Source organism: Notothenia rossii (assembly GCF_949606895.1).
Source record: "Notothenia rossii genome assembly, chromosome: 5".
NCBI lineage: Eukaryota > Metazoa > Chordata > Actinopteri > Perciformes > Nototheniidae > Notothenia > Notothenia rossii.
Window position 1 is genome coordinate 74,146,756 of NC_136903.1, and position 16,490 is coordinate 74,163,245.

General features: G+C 40.8%; 1 protein-coding gene across 1 annotated transcript in view; it reads right to left on the reverse strand.

Moving 5' to 3' along the window:
* Nucleotides 1-16,490, reverse strand: part of LOC307038888 (voltage-dependent L-type calcium channel subunit alpha-1D-like) — a 51,136-nt gene that overhangs the window by 16,775 nt on the left and 17,871 nt on the right. Inside the window, 21 exon segments of the mRNA XM_079680562.1 lie at nucleotides 77-184; nucleotides 279-366; nucleotides 574-680; nucleotides 1,946-2,005; nucleotides 2,082-2,141; nucleotides 3,443-3,572; nucleotides 3,671-3,828; nucleotides 4,666-4,696; nucleotides 4,802-4,886; nucleotides 5,006-5,126; nucleotides 6,004-6,211; nucleotides 6,426-6,651; nucleotides 7,046-7,206; nucleotides 7,697-7,723; nucleotides 7,978-8,065; nucleotides 9,733-9,807; nucleotides 11,943-12,109; nucleotides 13,473-13,576; nucleotides 13,923-14,119; nucleotides 14,301-14,453; nucleotides 14,904-15,085. Coding sequence (XP_079536688.1) covers nucleotides 77-184; nucleotides 279-366; nucleotides 574-680; nucleotides 1,946-2,005; nucleotides 2,082-2,141; nucleotides 3,443-3,572; nucleotides 3,671-3,828; nucleotides 4,666-4,696; nucleotides 4,802-4,886; nucleotides 5,006-5,126; nucleotides 6,004-6,211; nucleotides 6,426-6,651; nucleotides 7,046-7,206; nucleotides 7,697-7,723; nucleotides 7,978-8,065; nucleotides 9,733-9,807; nucleotides 11,943-12,109; nucleotides 13,473-13,576; nucleotides 13,923-14,119; nucleotides 14,301-14,453; nucleotides 14,904-15,085 — 2,536 coding nt within the window.

The window sequence follows — 16,490 nt, forward strand, 5'->3', positions numbered from 1 at the left end:
GTGAAATGAAACGCTTATAACATAAAGTGTTAACCACTATCTGTTGCTACTTGTATGATGTGAATTTGCTGCTGACCTTAAATAGCTGCACCCCTATACAGGCGAACATGAACTGGAGCAGAGTGGTGACGATCATGATGTTTCCGATAGTTCTGATGGCCACAAACACACACTGCACCACGTGCTGTAAGACAGAAACAAAAAGATGTTGCGGAATCCACCCTGACTGTGTTATTATTGTGGAAAATAATGTAGCAGACTTCGGGATGAGACCTCACCTTTAGGCCTTTGGCCCGATTGATGGCCCTCAGGGGTCGAAGAACACGAAGGACCCTAAGAATCTTCACCACTGAGATGGCCGAGGACCTGAACAATGGAAGTTAATGGTGTGATGTCTGGCTAATTTGTCAATTTTTAGTTTTTTAAAAGAAGCGCAGGGAAATGCAAACATGAATGTAAATCCAGTAGTGCCAGCAACAATTGAAAAGGGGATTTTTGAATTGTTGCTGGAACTATTTCATTAAACAGGGCTCCAATCAGAGGGCGGTTGTTTCCTAGTTTAATTGTACTCACTGAATGCCAAAGGAGACAAGGGAAACCCCCACCACCAACAGGTCGAGGAGGTTGAAGTAATTTCTACAGAATGCCCCTTTATGGAGAAAGGCTCCATATGTTGTCATCTGAGGAGACGACAGAGGAAGTTAGAGGAGCAAATGGCAAAGAAAAAACACACATATTTCATCCAACACATACAAGTCACACTGCAGAATACGCAGACACACATATTGTACTGTATTAACATTAAATAGGTAGAAAAACATATGCTAACATACATCACTCTATCTTACACACGCACACACGTCTCCACACTCTTGAAATCACTCTGATTCGGGGGGGGCAACTCAGAGCAGTGAAACAGGAGGCTATATCTACCGTCGCCACCCCCACAGCCCTTAACTACATGAATGTAGTAGTAAGTCATTCATTTCACAATCAACTATGGGATGAGGCAATCAAACATGCATTTTGTTGCCATGATGTCAGGGATCGTTACTACCTGCGAGAACTCTAGCTATAGTGATCGGAAAGTAGAAATGGCCTTACTGTCACATTCATGTGGACCGTTATCTTAAAGCACATTCCATTATGTTCTTTAATAGTTCAGAATAAGGAGAAGCAGCTCCCAATTAAAACGTCAGAGTTCAGCAGGCAGAGAAGAAAAAACAGCCAAAATAACTCTTCTTTCAAATAATAAAAGTAAAGGATTAATTTTCAAGTGCATGTAAATGTGGAGCCTTGCAGAGAGCCGGAGAGAAGAGAGCGCTAACCAGGAGCTTTTGGAGTAAGAGATGAACCTCGGCAGGTTTTTTGCCAAACGGCTGCAGACGCAACTCCACATTTCTATGCACTCAGTCAGGGAAAGCAGACTGAACCATGCTCGGCAGGAACATGGTTGGTTTTGCCCCCTCTTTTATGAGTAATCTGAAGAGCAGTCAGTACGAGAGGCATGGAGTCAGCTTTGACTGGAGTTGATTTCAAACACCTCCCTGAAGATGACCTCGAACTCAACTTCAGCCAATGCCTTAAAGATGTCTGAACAGCCCATTCAAATGTGTTGCACAAAGGGTTGCATCATGTTTTTTACATATCTCCATCATCAAAATCATTTCAGCGATGACTGCCTGGATGACGTGACACCCATGTGATTATGTAATGTAATGTAGATGTTTCCTTCCCCCAACTTGAGTTCTTTGATTAGTGTATTTTGAAGAAATCAGTTTGTGTAAGTGTGTGCAAAGTTAAAACTCCAATATTTGTTAAAAGAGGTGCCATGAAGAAAAAAGTAAATAAGAGAAAGGAAACAAACAAGCCAGGTTGTACTGAGTGGCAGGTGACACACAAGGAGAGAATGCAGCAAGGCTCTCGTTGTCATTTAAGGGGTTACCTTCAATACGATCTCAAATGTAAACATACTAGTGAAGACATAATCTGCATAGCCTAGGACCTGGAAGGCAACGAAACGTTTGGAGTGTTATTGGGGTACAGTTAGGCACAGCAAGGACAGGGGACATGGCATTTACCTTCAATACGATCTCAACAGTAAAGATAGCCGTGAAAGCATAGTCAAAGTAACCAAGTATCTGCAAAAAGCAACGTACATGTTTAACAAAGACAGTTCATCGTGCAGCTTCATACATCATATTTAAAGATGAATGAGATAAAGTACATCTGAAGTATTTTCGGGAAAGAAGTTGTTAGGATTCAACGCAAAGCTCTAATTAGTTCAAGGTGATTTTACTCCTGCATCTTATGCAGATTATATCATTATCAAGCATAAAAAAAGACCAGAAAAACGACACAATAACCAATATTATTGAGAATAGTGCAGTAGAAATTATAACAATGCACTGCACATAAAACATAAAGCTCTCTGGTTGATTGTTTGCCTGGTTGAGTGTTTTGCCCCTTCGAGCTCATACAAATAAAAGTCAATATGCTTTACATTATTGTCAACCATAAACTAATAAAACTTCCTGATGGGATTGTGGCTTCATTTAAATTCTGAAACGCAACACTAGCTTGACATAAAGCATCTCACTTTAAAATATTCATCGCCTTTTATTTTGTTTTTCTAGCTGTCTCCTCACAAGCAACTCTTTAAAAGCTCTCCTTTACGGTGCATTCAAGGACACACTGTGATTTGTGAGCCATATTACATTCACAAGCTTTGTTGCTGTTAAAACAATTCCAGGAGACAAACAACATTTTAAAAAAGCTTGCTGCTGAGTACATAAACTGCTAAATCATGAATGTCGGAACAAAGCAGCCTGAGCGGGTCGCGGACCTCACCATTCAATTTGGACAATGTGTAATTTCAAGCATTTATCCCGGCGTCTTGACAGGAACAGCCTTTGTTCTGGTAATTACTCTGTATGTATTGTTATGGATTCTAAACTGCAAGTCATATTTTTGGACATGATGGATGACATAGAAGCAAAAACCTGTTTTCCCTTTATCTCTGCTTCTGTTGGCCCTCGTGGAGAACATAATAAGAAGAACAGCAACAGTGGACAAAAGTATATATGTTTTTCTGATAACATCTCTCTAACAATATATTAAAACACACTTAAATCCTCCTAAGACAAAGCTGTTTTCAAGATGCTGCCTCAAAAGAAATAAATAACTTTATAACCTCAGCTGGGAAATGCTTTATAAAAGGTTCAGTAGTTATGTGATGTACTGTATGTTATAATTGGGCTAAATCATGCAAAACCACCAGTGTGGTCAACAAATTATAACACCACTGCATTTAAAAAAAAATGCTAACTAATATTAAACCTAGTAAAGTGTCATATGAATTATTTTACTTCAGCCCCTTATCTTCGCTACACAGTTTCCTAGAGCCAGTAAATACACTTCTTGTGAAGGTTTGTAGACTTACAATATTGCGATCTGAGAAGTTTCGGATGGGATCCTCAGCAGCAAGAGAGACGGAGCTGAGCATGATGAACACCAGGATGAGGTTGGTGAATATGTGGTGGTTGATGAGTTTGTGGCAAAACACCCGAAACCTAAAGAAGAAAGAAAACAGAGCACAGCCCGAGACATCAGTGTGATCCGAGGTCTGACCGTGTGTATGTGTCCGTGTGTGTTGCTGTGTGCTTCATACGGGTTGGTGGTGCTGAAGATGAAGAAGGCACTTCCCTCTGGGATAGGGGTGATCTTCTCCTTCTTTACCAGTTCAGAGATGACCGGCCGAGGCCCCGATGGAACTTCTGGATCCTCCTCCTCCTCCGCTGCAGTGTCCTCAATCTCCTCCTCTTCCTCCTGACGGACAAGCAGAGCGTTTTAAAGTGTGTTTAACTCCTCAAAATGTAAAGATATGGTATTGTTTACCGTAATTTTCGGACTATAAGCCGCGCCTTTTTTCCCATTTTTCGACGCTGCGGCTTATATAACGGTGCGGCTAATCTATGGATTTTTACAGCTAACGGCCACTATGGGACCTCCTAAATCTATGGATTTTACAGGTTACAGTCCACCTCCTTTAACTCTATGGGCTCTATGGCCGGTCCGTGCCCCCCACCTTTAAGCGGCGAGCTCCAGCAGGAAAAGCTGGAGGCCGGAAAAGAGTGAGACAGGTAGCGCGCAAAAGTAAAAGTGGAACCGAGAGTGGTACGAGAGACAGAACGAGAGCAAGACAGACAGACATTACAAGAGCGAGACAGTTTGTCCCCGTACCACTGGTTGAAAACCACTGCTGTAGATCACTGCCGGTACGTGCGCTGGGAGCGCACCGTTTAAGTTTGAAAGTTGAAAAGTTTGTGTGTCTGAAACGCTATGTGATACAGTACAGTTTACACAGCACAGTGCATGTTCTGTAGCTACTATTGCACTAAATGGTAACACTTGAATACGTTATGCAAATATGCAACTTGTTTGTTGAAATGTTAATAAATGGGAGCTTCCTCAAACAGCCACCTCTTTCCCGACAATCCCCTCTGTGCACGAACCCTTACATATGGTAATTAAACATTAAAACACCTGCGGCTTATAGTCCAGTGCGGCTTATATATGTACACATCATTCAATTTAGCTGCTGCGGCTTATATTCAGGTGCGCCTTATAGTCCGAAAATTACGGTAATTCAGAAAGTAAGAATACCTTTTCCTCTTTTTCGTCCTCCTTTTTGTCCCTGTAATGAATATATATATATTGTTATAAACGATGGAGAGGAGTTTGAGTATATACATCTGGGCATGTTTGCCACAGAATGACATGGTAGGAGATGAGCTGTCACCCTTTCTTGGGTTCGTCTGTGTTGAGAGACTCTGCGTCTGCCAAGTTGTCCACAGCGATAGCCAAGAAGACGTTCAGCAGGATATCTGAGCAACGTGTTCAGTAAAGGACAACGCTCTCTGTAAAAACACCATTAATAAAAAGATGAATGTAGGTGAACTCATGTTCTCTCAGTTTCAGCGGTTTTGCGCATGGCGGAGGATACAGTTTCCGCAAATGAAGAGGATGATGAAGTAAAAGCACACAATCATCCCAGAAGAGGAAGGGCCTCCGTACGCCATGATGCCATCGTACATCACAGCGTTCCAGTCTTCTCCGGTCAGGATCTAAAATGTATCAGAATATTAATTTTGTGGGAGAATAATCAACAGCCGTTTTCTCACATTTATAGAGTTCATTGTCACAAAGGAGGTTCAGGTGATAAGGTGGGGGAGGGGGTTACCTTGGTTGGTGATTGGCTAATGGTTACACAAGCCAAACAATCGTTATGACATCATAAAGTGGCCAAAATCTGATCAGCTGATTTTCAGATAGGTTTTTATATAAATGGATCAGAAGAAAAAGTGAGCCAATCTTTTTTCCTGAAACTTTCAGAATCTCTTTACAAAGAGGGGACACATGTTTATGTAGAAGAGACATGAAAACGTGGATTTTGCATAATAGGTGACCTTTAACATGGCCAAATATACTCAATGTATTTGATTGATACTTAGAGAGTGCATTGTTCTAGTAATTAAAAATAGATAAAGGTTGATTAGAATTGAGATGTATCTAGAGACAATGTTTGGCACACGTTTTGCATTTGTCCATTCATTTATCTTTAAACACCAACTAAAATACTGAATATATACTAAGCAGTACGTTTGGCAGTTCAATTTGATGAACTATGACAAACTATGTGATAGTGACTCTTCTTTAATTACATCAAACCTTGCCTGGCATTTCTTTACTACTACTCTCTGCAGTGAGCCAATACTGGGTTATATATCAGCCATATTGATGAATTGCTCTGGCTCTGTTTCTTTTCTCCCTTCAGCAGTCTGTAAAACCTCTTACCATGATTATTTCTAAATCTGAATCACACGACAGCATTTTTCATTTTTATCTGCATTTGGAATATGTATTTTCCAAAGGATGCACCAATGGGCAAATACTGATTGTTTGCTTTTCCTACTGCGTTGTCCAAATCTGAACAGTATATACCTGAAACACTGTGAGGAGGGCTTGGGGAAAGTTGTCGAATGTACTCCTCTTGGTCTGGGTCTCGTCAAAGTTGAACTTTCCACCAAAGACCTGCATGCCTAGCAGCGAGAAGATGATGATGAAGAGGAAGAGCAGCAGCAGCAGGGAAGCGATGGACTTCATGGAGTTGAGCAGAGACGCCACCAAGTTACTTAGAGACTGCCAGTGACTGAAGTAGAGGAGAGAGAAAGAGAGAGACAGGTGATTAACTCAACACACACACACACACACACACACACACACACACACACACACACACACACACACACACACACACACACACACACACACACACACACACACACACACACACACACACACACACACACACACACACACACACACACACACACACACACACACACACACAGTAACAGTCTTACCGTGTGACCTTGAAGATTCTCAGCAGGCGGACGCAGCGGAACACAGAGATACCGAGAGGAGACATGATTGCCAGCTCCACCAGGATGGTTTCAGTGATTCCTCCACACACCACGAAGCAGTCAAAGCGGTTGAACAAGGAAACAAAGTAGCACTGTAGCCCAAGACTGTACATCTTCGTCAACATTTCACATGTGAACAGGGTTAGCAGCACCTTGTTGGCTACATCTGAAACCCAGAGAAAAAGAGATAACATTAAACAAATAAATTGGAGCAATATATAAGGGGTTTAGGGTGACACTTAAGGACAGTAGAAATGTTGCTAAAAAAGAATGCACAAAATGATCGATGGTGTTCAAAAAACAAAAAACTGCATTGAAATAAATATTATATTAATAAAACTGAAATGCATAAAGTGTTCACTAACATTTTATTTGTATTATACATTCCTAATAAGACTATTGGAAAAATGTGCGTCACAACATACAATATTTATAAATGCCATAAGATGTATGTTCTCCTTCCCCTAGGTTTCCACCTACCTTTATTGATTTGTAAAATCAATAGATAATTATAATAAAAATAATAATAATAATAATAAAGTAATTATAATAATTCATACCCTGCACTTGTGTCAGCCACATGGGCTGGTTGTAATGCTCTGATGATATGGTGAGTGTGTTGAGGAACACCAGGATGATGACCAGCCAATAGAAAGGCACCGATTTGACGGCCAACCGGCACTTCCTGCGGCAGAACCTGTTCCAGCGACGCCAGCGCCGACTGCAGGAGGAGAAAGCAACGTTAGTGCAAAGAAAAACACTACATGTGTCACGCTTTGCTAATTCATTGATTAAGAAGTACACATGATTTGGTCACAAATATTACAGTGTCCAAACAATAGAATAAATACATCACCTTAGTGTTTCCTAACAAAATCACTACAGTCTGTATCCAATAATAAGAAGAATGCAAAGGAGTGAGGGATAAGAGCCACGGGGGAACTGCATCAATGCTTTTTTGCAAGTCACACGTTACAGTAAATGAGGTGAAAAATACTGCATAAGACTGTTCTCTAAAAACACCTTAAGGCACATGCTGACTTTCTAAAAGCTGTTGATTTATCATCCTCAGTAAAGACTCATTAAAATACAGTAAAATGAAAGCCAAGCACTTCAAAATAAAAAATCTGTATAATATAATGCTGGGCATGAACCCCTATGGCAAAAGCTGTATGCACCATGCAGAGACAAAGACTCACAAAGATACTGACCTGAACTTTGACTTTGAAATTTTTTGACTGAAAGAAAGAAGAACGTCAAAGTTTACAAAGGAAGGTTGAAGCAGAGGTGTGTTAGGCATAGAAGATGTCCAACTGCAAAAGTCAACAGAATTATAGAGTAGGAAGTCAATATACATGCAAGTTTTTATTGTGGCTGTTTGTCCTGTAACCTGAAAAGCAGAGGTTTCTTTTAGACTGTAGCCACGCTCCAAGCAGCTATCTGCTGTATCTTAATTTGAAGTAAAAAAAGTGTTGTTGTTTGTTGTTCTCACCACAGAGGTCCGCAGCATGGTGTCTTTTCATCCTCCCCGTTTTGGTTCTCTGTATTCACAGATTCTGTTTCGCTCGCTGGAACGCTCGCTGCAGCAGCAAATAAAGCACATAATTACAAAATAATACTCGCTTCACTGTGGCACCACATTCTTCAGATTCAGTGCCTCCCAGGGGCAAGAAGTGGGAAAATAAATAAATCGGAGACTGCCTTTCTCACATCACGTTATTCTGACAGGAAGTTCTTGAAAAAGGAAGTGAAAAGAGGCACTGAAGGAACACATTTGACTAATGATCAGAGATTTAAAAAAAGGATCATACTCCCAAGCCTATGTGCGTCACAATGATTTGATACTGATTTAAAAAAATAAGCAACATAATGATTGTGTTTTTCATTGCTAAACCACGTTACAGCTACAAAACTTTGGACCTCATAGAGAGGAAGGAGCTGAGCACTGTGGCTGTGCATCACTGTCATCATTAGTATCATTTACCAAGTGCTGAAAGGGAGCTGACACGGGACAGGCGAGAGGACAGCTGCTCTATGAGGGCTGACTGATGCAGACAATGAGGGAGCAGAGGGAAGAGGGGAGCCGGCCGAGGAGGACAGAGCTCTTAAAGCTGTCTCTGAAATGCTACACTCAAAGTACTGCCAGCGCTGCGGAAAGACTTTCTGCGCAGACAGATGATTAACTGTGCGAAACGTCTCAGTGCTTTAACTCGTGTGAGGGAGCGTGGTGTGTGCCGCTGCTTAGCTTATGTAGACGTGTTGGCTTTGATTCCTGAGCGGTCGGACAGCTCTCAGCTCTGAAAATAGTGCTGACTGCTGGAGTAGTGATCTGGGTTTAGCCCTGTTTCCTATATTCATACTGAGCCCCTGCTTTTTAAATGAGACATGGAAAGGAAACGGGGCGTGCTTGCTATCAAACGACAATTTTATTCCATATGAGACTAATTTAATAGTAAAACATAAAAAAAGGTTTAGAAACAGAAGACCTTTCAAAAAGGAAAAAACAGTGAGGAAAAAAGGAGAGAACAAAAACTGGAAGAGGCTGTGATGCTCGGACACAACAGGTTTGACAGAATAGTAAAGCACAAAGTGATGCACAGCAACACACACACACACACACACACACACACACACACACACACACACACACACACACACACACGCACACGCACACACACACGCACACCAACACACACTCTGGATGCTCCAACTGGGATCTTTTATGCCACTGTTGCTTACACTTCTGATTCATTTGTTTTTTAAAGGTTTGTATTCAGCAATTATGTGGAGTGTTTGTAGATAACAGATCAATGATTCTTCAATGATAGATTGTAAGTCGCTTTGGATGAAAGCGTCAGCTAAACAACATTAATAATAATAACTTGAATTAGAGTTGTAAAGTATTATGTTTGTTTTTTGAAGCAGCAGCAGCAACAGTGATCCTCTGGCACTTTTAGTTGATGGTGTATTTTTATTTGTGTTCTAATATGAAGTTTTTATTAGTTATATTTTGTGTTAATGGTTTTCCTGTCTGTCCGGTTAATCAAGGCAAGTTTGTTTTTTATAAAAAGGCAAACAATCTATCCAAACATTATTATAAATAGAGAATAAATTCTGAAGACAGTCTGATCTGATTCTGGTCAAATTGACACATTTTCCCGTAGCAGATTCATTTGAGCATCAAACACTCACATACACACACATACACAAAAGCAAGAGAACACTGGAGGGAAACCACAGGATTTACCATGAGTGTCGGACGACTGGCTGAACCACCCAAACCTTCCTTTCTTCTTCTCAGTAAGGTCAGCCAGAGTCACCCCTTCATGTGTAATGCATGCAAGCCCATGCATTCAGACACAACGGCACAGCAGAGGGACATGGGGGGCGAGAATGGGCTGCTATCAAAATGGGTCAGAGCAGACAAGCACCACAGGACAACAACAGTATTCAAAATATCAATATCTGACAATGACAAGAGCAGCAGGAGCCACGGGGGCTGGGAACACTGAGGAGGGCAGAAGAACAACACGGAGAGCCGTTAGTCACTGAAGGCGCCTGCAGGTGACGAGGCCCTGCGCTAACATGTCACAATGCTAAGTAAAGCATTTGCATGGCAACGTGTTAGCCGGGGATCGTCATGTATCGTCGTCAGACACCAAAAGCCGGGATGGGTGTGTGGACCTGCCTCCCCGTCACACAGAACCTCCACGGATTAGGGAGCCTAAACTTTAACTCTATATGTCAAGTATGACTAGAGGAAAAGACAGGTGGGAGAGGCGACAGTAAATGAACAGAGTGCATTCAAAAATGAGGGGGGAGATCGTAATGAGAAGACAGAATGTAAAAAAATAAAGATTGTACAACTCAAACTAAAGGTGCATAATGTTGAAGTTCTGCATCATGCGCTGCTTATATAAAGAGGATTTGGATTAAGAGTTTCTCTACTGCTCAAGTAACATATTTTTTCCTCTTCTCAGATAAACTGTAAGGGTAGTCGCAGCGTGCTCCACTTCTATCAGTGGCTGCCATCGAGCATGAAGATAAGAACAGTCTGTACCGCTCTGCTTCAAACACCTCTTGCATCTATGTTATGTTGGTATGAACATGTATGTGTTCTTTGATCATAGTGAGGAAAGTCTCACTGAGTACAGCTGAAATATTCTTCATCATTATGGGAAATTCCATCGTGAATTGTAAATAAATCATTAGATTATAAAATGTGTAACATTAGCTGACCTTTTACCTGCAGCTTTGATCGATCAGCAGGCTTCACCTATTTCTGCTTCACTTAGTAATTTCCTACAATTCCCATGATGACTTTCCAATAAAACGTAATCAGACCAACATCAAATCTGTAAGACTTTCAATACGGATTGTTTTTACTTTCGTCTGTCGGTGGAGAACGTTCGTTGAAATGATGTCCTCTCTGTTGGACTTCTTCTTACATGATTGTTAAAAGAGGAGCAACATTGTAGGGCTAAAATACGAGCAAATGATTTAGATTGTAGGTTTGTTTACTAATATCTGCTGTTTCTGTGCTAGATATGTCTAAACATGATGGACCAGTTATCTAAAGCAATAAGAAGAATAGAGTATTCTAACACTAAATAGACACAGGCATGCAAGCATTGGTTTGGTTTTAAACAGTATAAAGGGATACATATTTCTCTTAAAAAATCGAAACATTATCTCAACCTTATCAACTTTAAAAAAATAAAACTCCAACTATGACACATCAAAGATTTCTAGTGTACAAACTGATGCATTTCATTATTATATATAAATACTCTATATACTTATATATCAGTGGTTCCCAACCTTTTTTCCCAAGAGCCCCCCCAAACTCCTGTTGGAAGTATCGCAAAAAATATCAAAAGATCCAACTGAAACCGGCATGGACAATGACTATGTTTTAAAAACGCGCTTATCCAGAAAAGCCTGGTTTGGACACTTTACGGGCAGAAGAAACATTTATATTAAAGCAAGAATGATACATTTCTGTCTTTTTATACCTATAATAGCTATTAACTTGAATTTGTATTCAAATTAATTAATCAATTATTTGTTATATGTTATTGTAATGTAGAGACAAGGCTTTTAGTGACAATCATGTATTGCGTTACAATTATATGTAAAAAAATTAAAATAAAAAATCTAAATATGATATTTGGCCTCAAATCATCTGAGGCCTGGCGCACCCCCTGCGATCTTTGGCGCGCCCCCCCTGCGATTTTTGGCGCCCCCCGCGATCTTTGGCGCGCCCCCCCTGCGATCTTTCGCGCGCCCCCCAGGTTGGAAACCCCTGCTATATATAATAATCATTCACAACCCACCAATAACTGCGGGATAGATTTTCTCAATGTGGCCCTAACAGACTCGATCAGTTTGTAGTATTGAAGGGCTCTTGAGATGCTAGCGCAGTGTTTTCTGTGAGGAATGGGAGAAGGTGCTTACGGTTGCGCTTGGTCTCATCGGCCTCATCCTCGTTGTCCGGGTCGATGTCCTCGGCCTGAGTGATCCAGTCCAAGTAACCCTTCAGATCCTCCTCCAACTGCTGCTTCTCCCGCAGCTTCTGGAAGTCTCCCCGGGCTTTGGCTTTTTCTCTCTCCTTGGAAAACTCTCTGGGTTTGCAGAGGGACACACAGACCAAACAGGAACACATACAAAAGAGTGCATGAATGACCAAAAAACACACACAGGAAAAAATTATGTTTTTCAACATGCAATGGAACAGTCTTCCTTCCTGTATTAATCAATATGCATTATTATGATATTTACACTACATTTAATAAATATTATCTACATATTCACATACGTAAATCCTAGCTTTTAAATGCCTTGTGTGTTTGTTTTAACCCTAGCCACTGGAGGGAGTTGTACACCTTTGAAAGCGAACACAACACTATATTTAGATCCCGACAGTACAGTAGTGTATCCTTCAGGCGAGCGTCTTAATCATACAGAAAAGGCATTTAGGTGGACAGATGGTTTCAAGACACACAAAACATTTGCACAGCATCTGAATTCAAAGATTATATAAAACAAAGACCGTTGGAACTAATATATGTGGGGATCCCGAAGACGGTGTGTAAATATATTCAGTGAATGTTGGGATATAGCATTACTGAGAGAAATATGTATTAAACTGTGATAATTAAAAAAGCAAGGCATTTAGGAAGCTGAACAATAAATTATGCCAATCTAAAGAAAGAGACTGCAAGTGTCTGTGTTGATGATTCTGTTAACCTTGTTGGATTTTTTATTTTTTGAAATCTGGGTTTTCAGGCTGGTCAACCATCCAGAGTTAATTCTACTGTAATACCCCACCCCCCACTCCACAGAGCTGGGGAAGCAAACTGGGGTTTGAGAGAGCTTAGGAGTGCAGAGGGAGTGTAGGGCGAGGAATAAGATTAATTTCTCTCTCAGGAGGTTGGGTGGGTTTGAGGACGGGGAGGGAGAAGAAACGCTCACTTTGCAGTTGCCGCGGAAAGGACGTGATTCTTTTTATGCCAACAGATGTCAGAGAAGAACGCCTGAGAGAGAATATTAATTTATCTTGTGGTCTTAACACAGAATAGATAAAGCAGGGTATAATATCTTAATATTTCTGTATAAAGATTTTCAGGATCCTTACATCCCAAGACTCTGCAGCACCGCCTTACTTATTTATAGGCTAAAACTCAATAGTAAGCAGTGCCAGAGTGCACAAAAAAACACTGCACACGCTTTGCACACTGCACTCCAAAACCACTGCACGAATTTCCTCTTACCCACTTAGCACACCTAACACAAGGTTTAACACGAAAAAGGATCCCAGTATGATCAGGGTAACAAAATAAACAGAGGGTGTTCCGAAGCCGATGGCGTCATTGACCTACAGGAGCCAAATGTAGGCGATTAACAGACAGAAACACAAAGGGCAGAGACCCTCCAGCCTGACATCAGGCAGAACGTCTCTGTTTGCAAAGAGAGGAAAGTGCTTACCCGCTCAACACACCCAAAACCAGGTTAAGAACGAAAAAGGAGCCGAAGATCACAAGACTGACAAAGTAAACCCATGGAAGCTCTAAGCCCATAGCATCGTTCATCTGGAGAAATAAGCATAGGCACAGAGGAAGGAGAGGAGTGGGAAGAGAGGAAGAAAAGAGTGAAACAAACTGTTAAAGGAAAAAATAGAACAGCTTTTTCTTCAGATGAAGAAGAATAGAGATCATGCAGGAGTATTAAAAGTAGCACGACAGCATATTATTGTTTTTATTGTGAGTTATTGGATGCATTCAATCTTTTATTCAATCAATCATATCAGAGTGATAAGAGCTGCCTCAAGACGTTTTCAGCAGCGTCACCATCACAATGTCAGTCACATGTTGGTCTGATGTGATCTGAAGCCGGCTGGCAGTCACATGATATTGGACTGGGAAGGCAGAGACTCACCCAGTACAGCACGTCCGTCCAGCCCTCCATGGTGATACACTGAAACACTGTGAGCATGGCAAACAGGAAGTTGTCAAAGTTGGTGATGCCTCCGTTTGGACCGTGCCAGCCTTCCCTGCACACGCTGCCGTTGATGGGGCATTGGCGCCCGTGCCCTGAGATCGCACATGGAGCTGGTTCCTCTTCTGCTATCGTGTCTATAGAACGAGAGCATCATCAGAATTGTGGGAAATTGCTGTTTTTTAAATATTTGATTATTTTAAACAGGGGTCTCACAGAGTATTTGGAGTAATCAAACAACTTTCTAGCAAGACTGTAAAATGTGCAGATATATATGAGATGTGTAAAGTAGAAGGGGTACTCATCAAGAGGGCTTACCCACGCCAGGAATAAAGCAGGTTGCGTGCATTTTACCGATGAAAAGCTCCAGGCCAATAATAGCATAGATGATGATGACAAACAACACCAGGAGGGCAATGTGGAGCAGAGGGACCATGGCTTTAATGATGGAGTTCAATACCACCTGTAAACCTAAGCAAGGCAGAACAAGAGACATTTTATATGGAGCTTGGCTGCACTTTGCACAGTAATACAATCCAGCTGCTTCTACTTTCTACCACTCTCTATCCCTGTGATTACTGCAAATACAATCATGATGGTTTACATTTTAAAATATGAAATCTACATTTTGTACACAACATTCACCATTACTGTAAATATGCAGTGGTGGAAAAGTGTTCAGATCTGTTACTTCAGTAAACGTATTAATGGCACACTACCATGAAATACTCTACCCAAAGTAAAAGCCCTGCATTCAAAACCATCTCCATCCGGACTGATAATATATAAACCTTAAACTCACTATTAAAAAGGACTATCTATCAATGGCTAGGATCATTAAACAATATGAACAGAAAATAGGTGGTAAACTGTATGTGTTGGGTAAGAGTTGTCTGTGTGTGGGTTCAGCTCAGTACTCACTGGGAACTCCTGAGACCAGCCGCAGGGGTCGCAGCACACGAAAGGCTCGAAGGGCTTTAACATCGAATCCACCTCCGGGTTTTCCTGCGTGACCATGCCCTGACGGATGGTTGATTTCTCCTTCTAATTCAACTTCTACCTTATCTTCTTTGGTCAAAAGCTCCAAGACAACACTGAAGAGTCTGTGAGAACACAAAAACCTCACACTATGAGTCTGCTGAGGAAAACATGCTGTATGACATACAACAACGTGTTTGCTGATATGTATCCGAGCTCAGTCAGTCTATTAATCGATAATTAGTTTACAGACAGAAAATTAATCGGCAACTACTTTGTCATGGTCCAGTGGTGGTTTGTCAATGGTGAACGACATGAATTCATAATACATCCTTCATTAATTTAAGATTTGCACCCTTATTATAAAGAATTACCAAAGAAAACAGACTGTTTTGTATCATCCATAATCACACATTCAATCATTTCCATTATAAATTATTAATTAATACAACTTTTTATTCATACTTAGTTACTTTACATTTACTTCCTTAACTAATTGTATTAACTGTAACATATTGTATCTCATGACACAGCTAATAAATTGTGGTTAGCTTAACAGCTGATAAATCAAGCTTTTAGGGTGGTAACCTAATTACTGAATCAACCAATAGGAAGTTCTCTCGCACATAATATATTGTAATTCTGGGACTCTATAATAATACCATAGGCTGAAAACATTTACAAAACCTTCTGAGACATCTGAAGCTTAAATTAATTCCTGGCTGAAAGGGTTTTAATTGAATTGTGGATACCTCAAAGCATCATTTAGCTGTGAAACTATAATGTAGCATGTGTCATCAGTTTACTTTACAGCCACCCACAAACCATACTGATATCACCAGGATGCATTTGAGTTTACAAGAGTGCTATAGCGGAGAAAGCTGAATACAATGCACTGATAATGTTAATAAATAGTATATAAAATGGGAAGTTAACACTGTAGTAGTAGCTTCCACATATTCATAGTGTTTGTAACACACGTTTTGTTTCAATATAAAGTCATGGCTGATGCTGAAAGTGCATTACAGCAGTATTTTACCCCTTTTGTCTCAATATCTATGCCAATGAAAGTATAGATACGGCAAAATAATGTTTTCAAAAGTGGCCTAAAAAGGGAAGCAGTGAAAAAACCTTTAAAGAGGTCACTGCATCACAGTCAGTCAGACATTCCTCACCTAGCCAAGAGGGGAAATCATCTGGACACATCACATCAAAGCTGTGCACTAAAGGCGGTGAATGGAGCTGCCGATGGGAAGGAGTTCTGAGGGCCTGTGAGCGCAGTCTGCTCAGACTTATGTTGAACTGAGTCACAGCTGCAAGACTGCCCATGTGCCACCGGGGTATCATTACTCATCCAGTCATGTTCAAAGGAAAACATATCGACACCTTTTACCTCCTTTTTACTCCTCCTACTCCTAAGGAGATCCAGCCTCATGAATGTAATGCTTTTTTAGGTTAACAAAGTGTATCCTCACATCAAGTGGTTTAAACCGGTTCAACCCGTTAACAACAAATCACTTTACAATTATT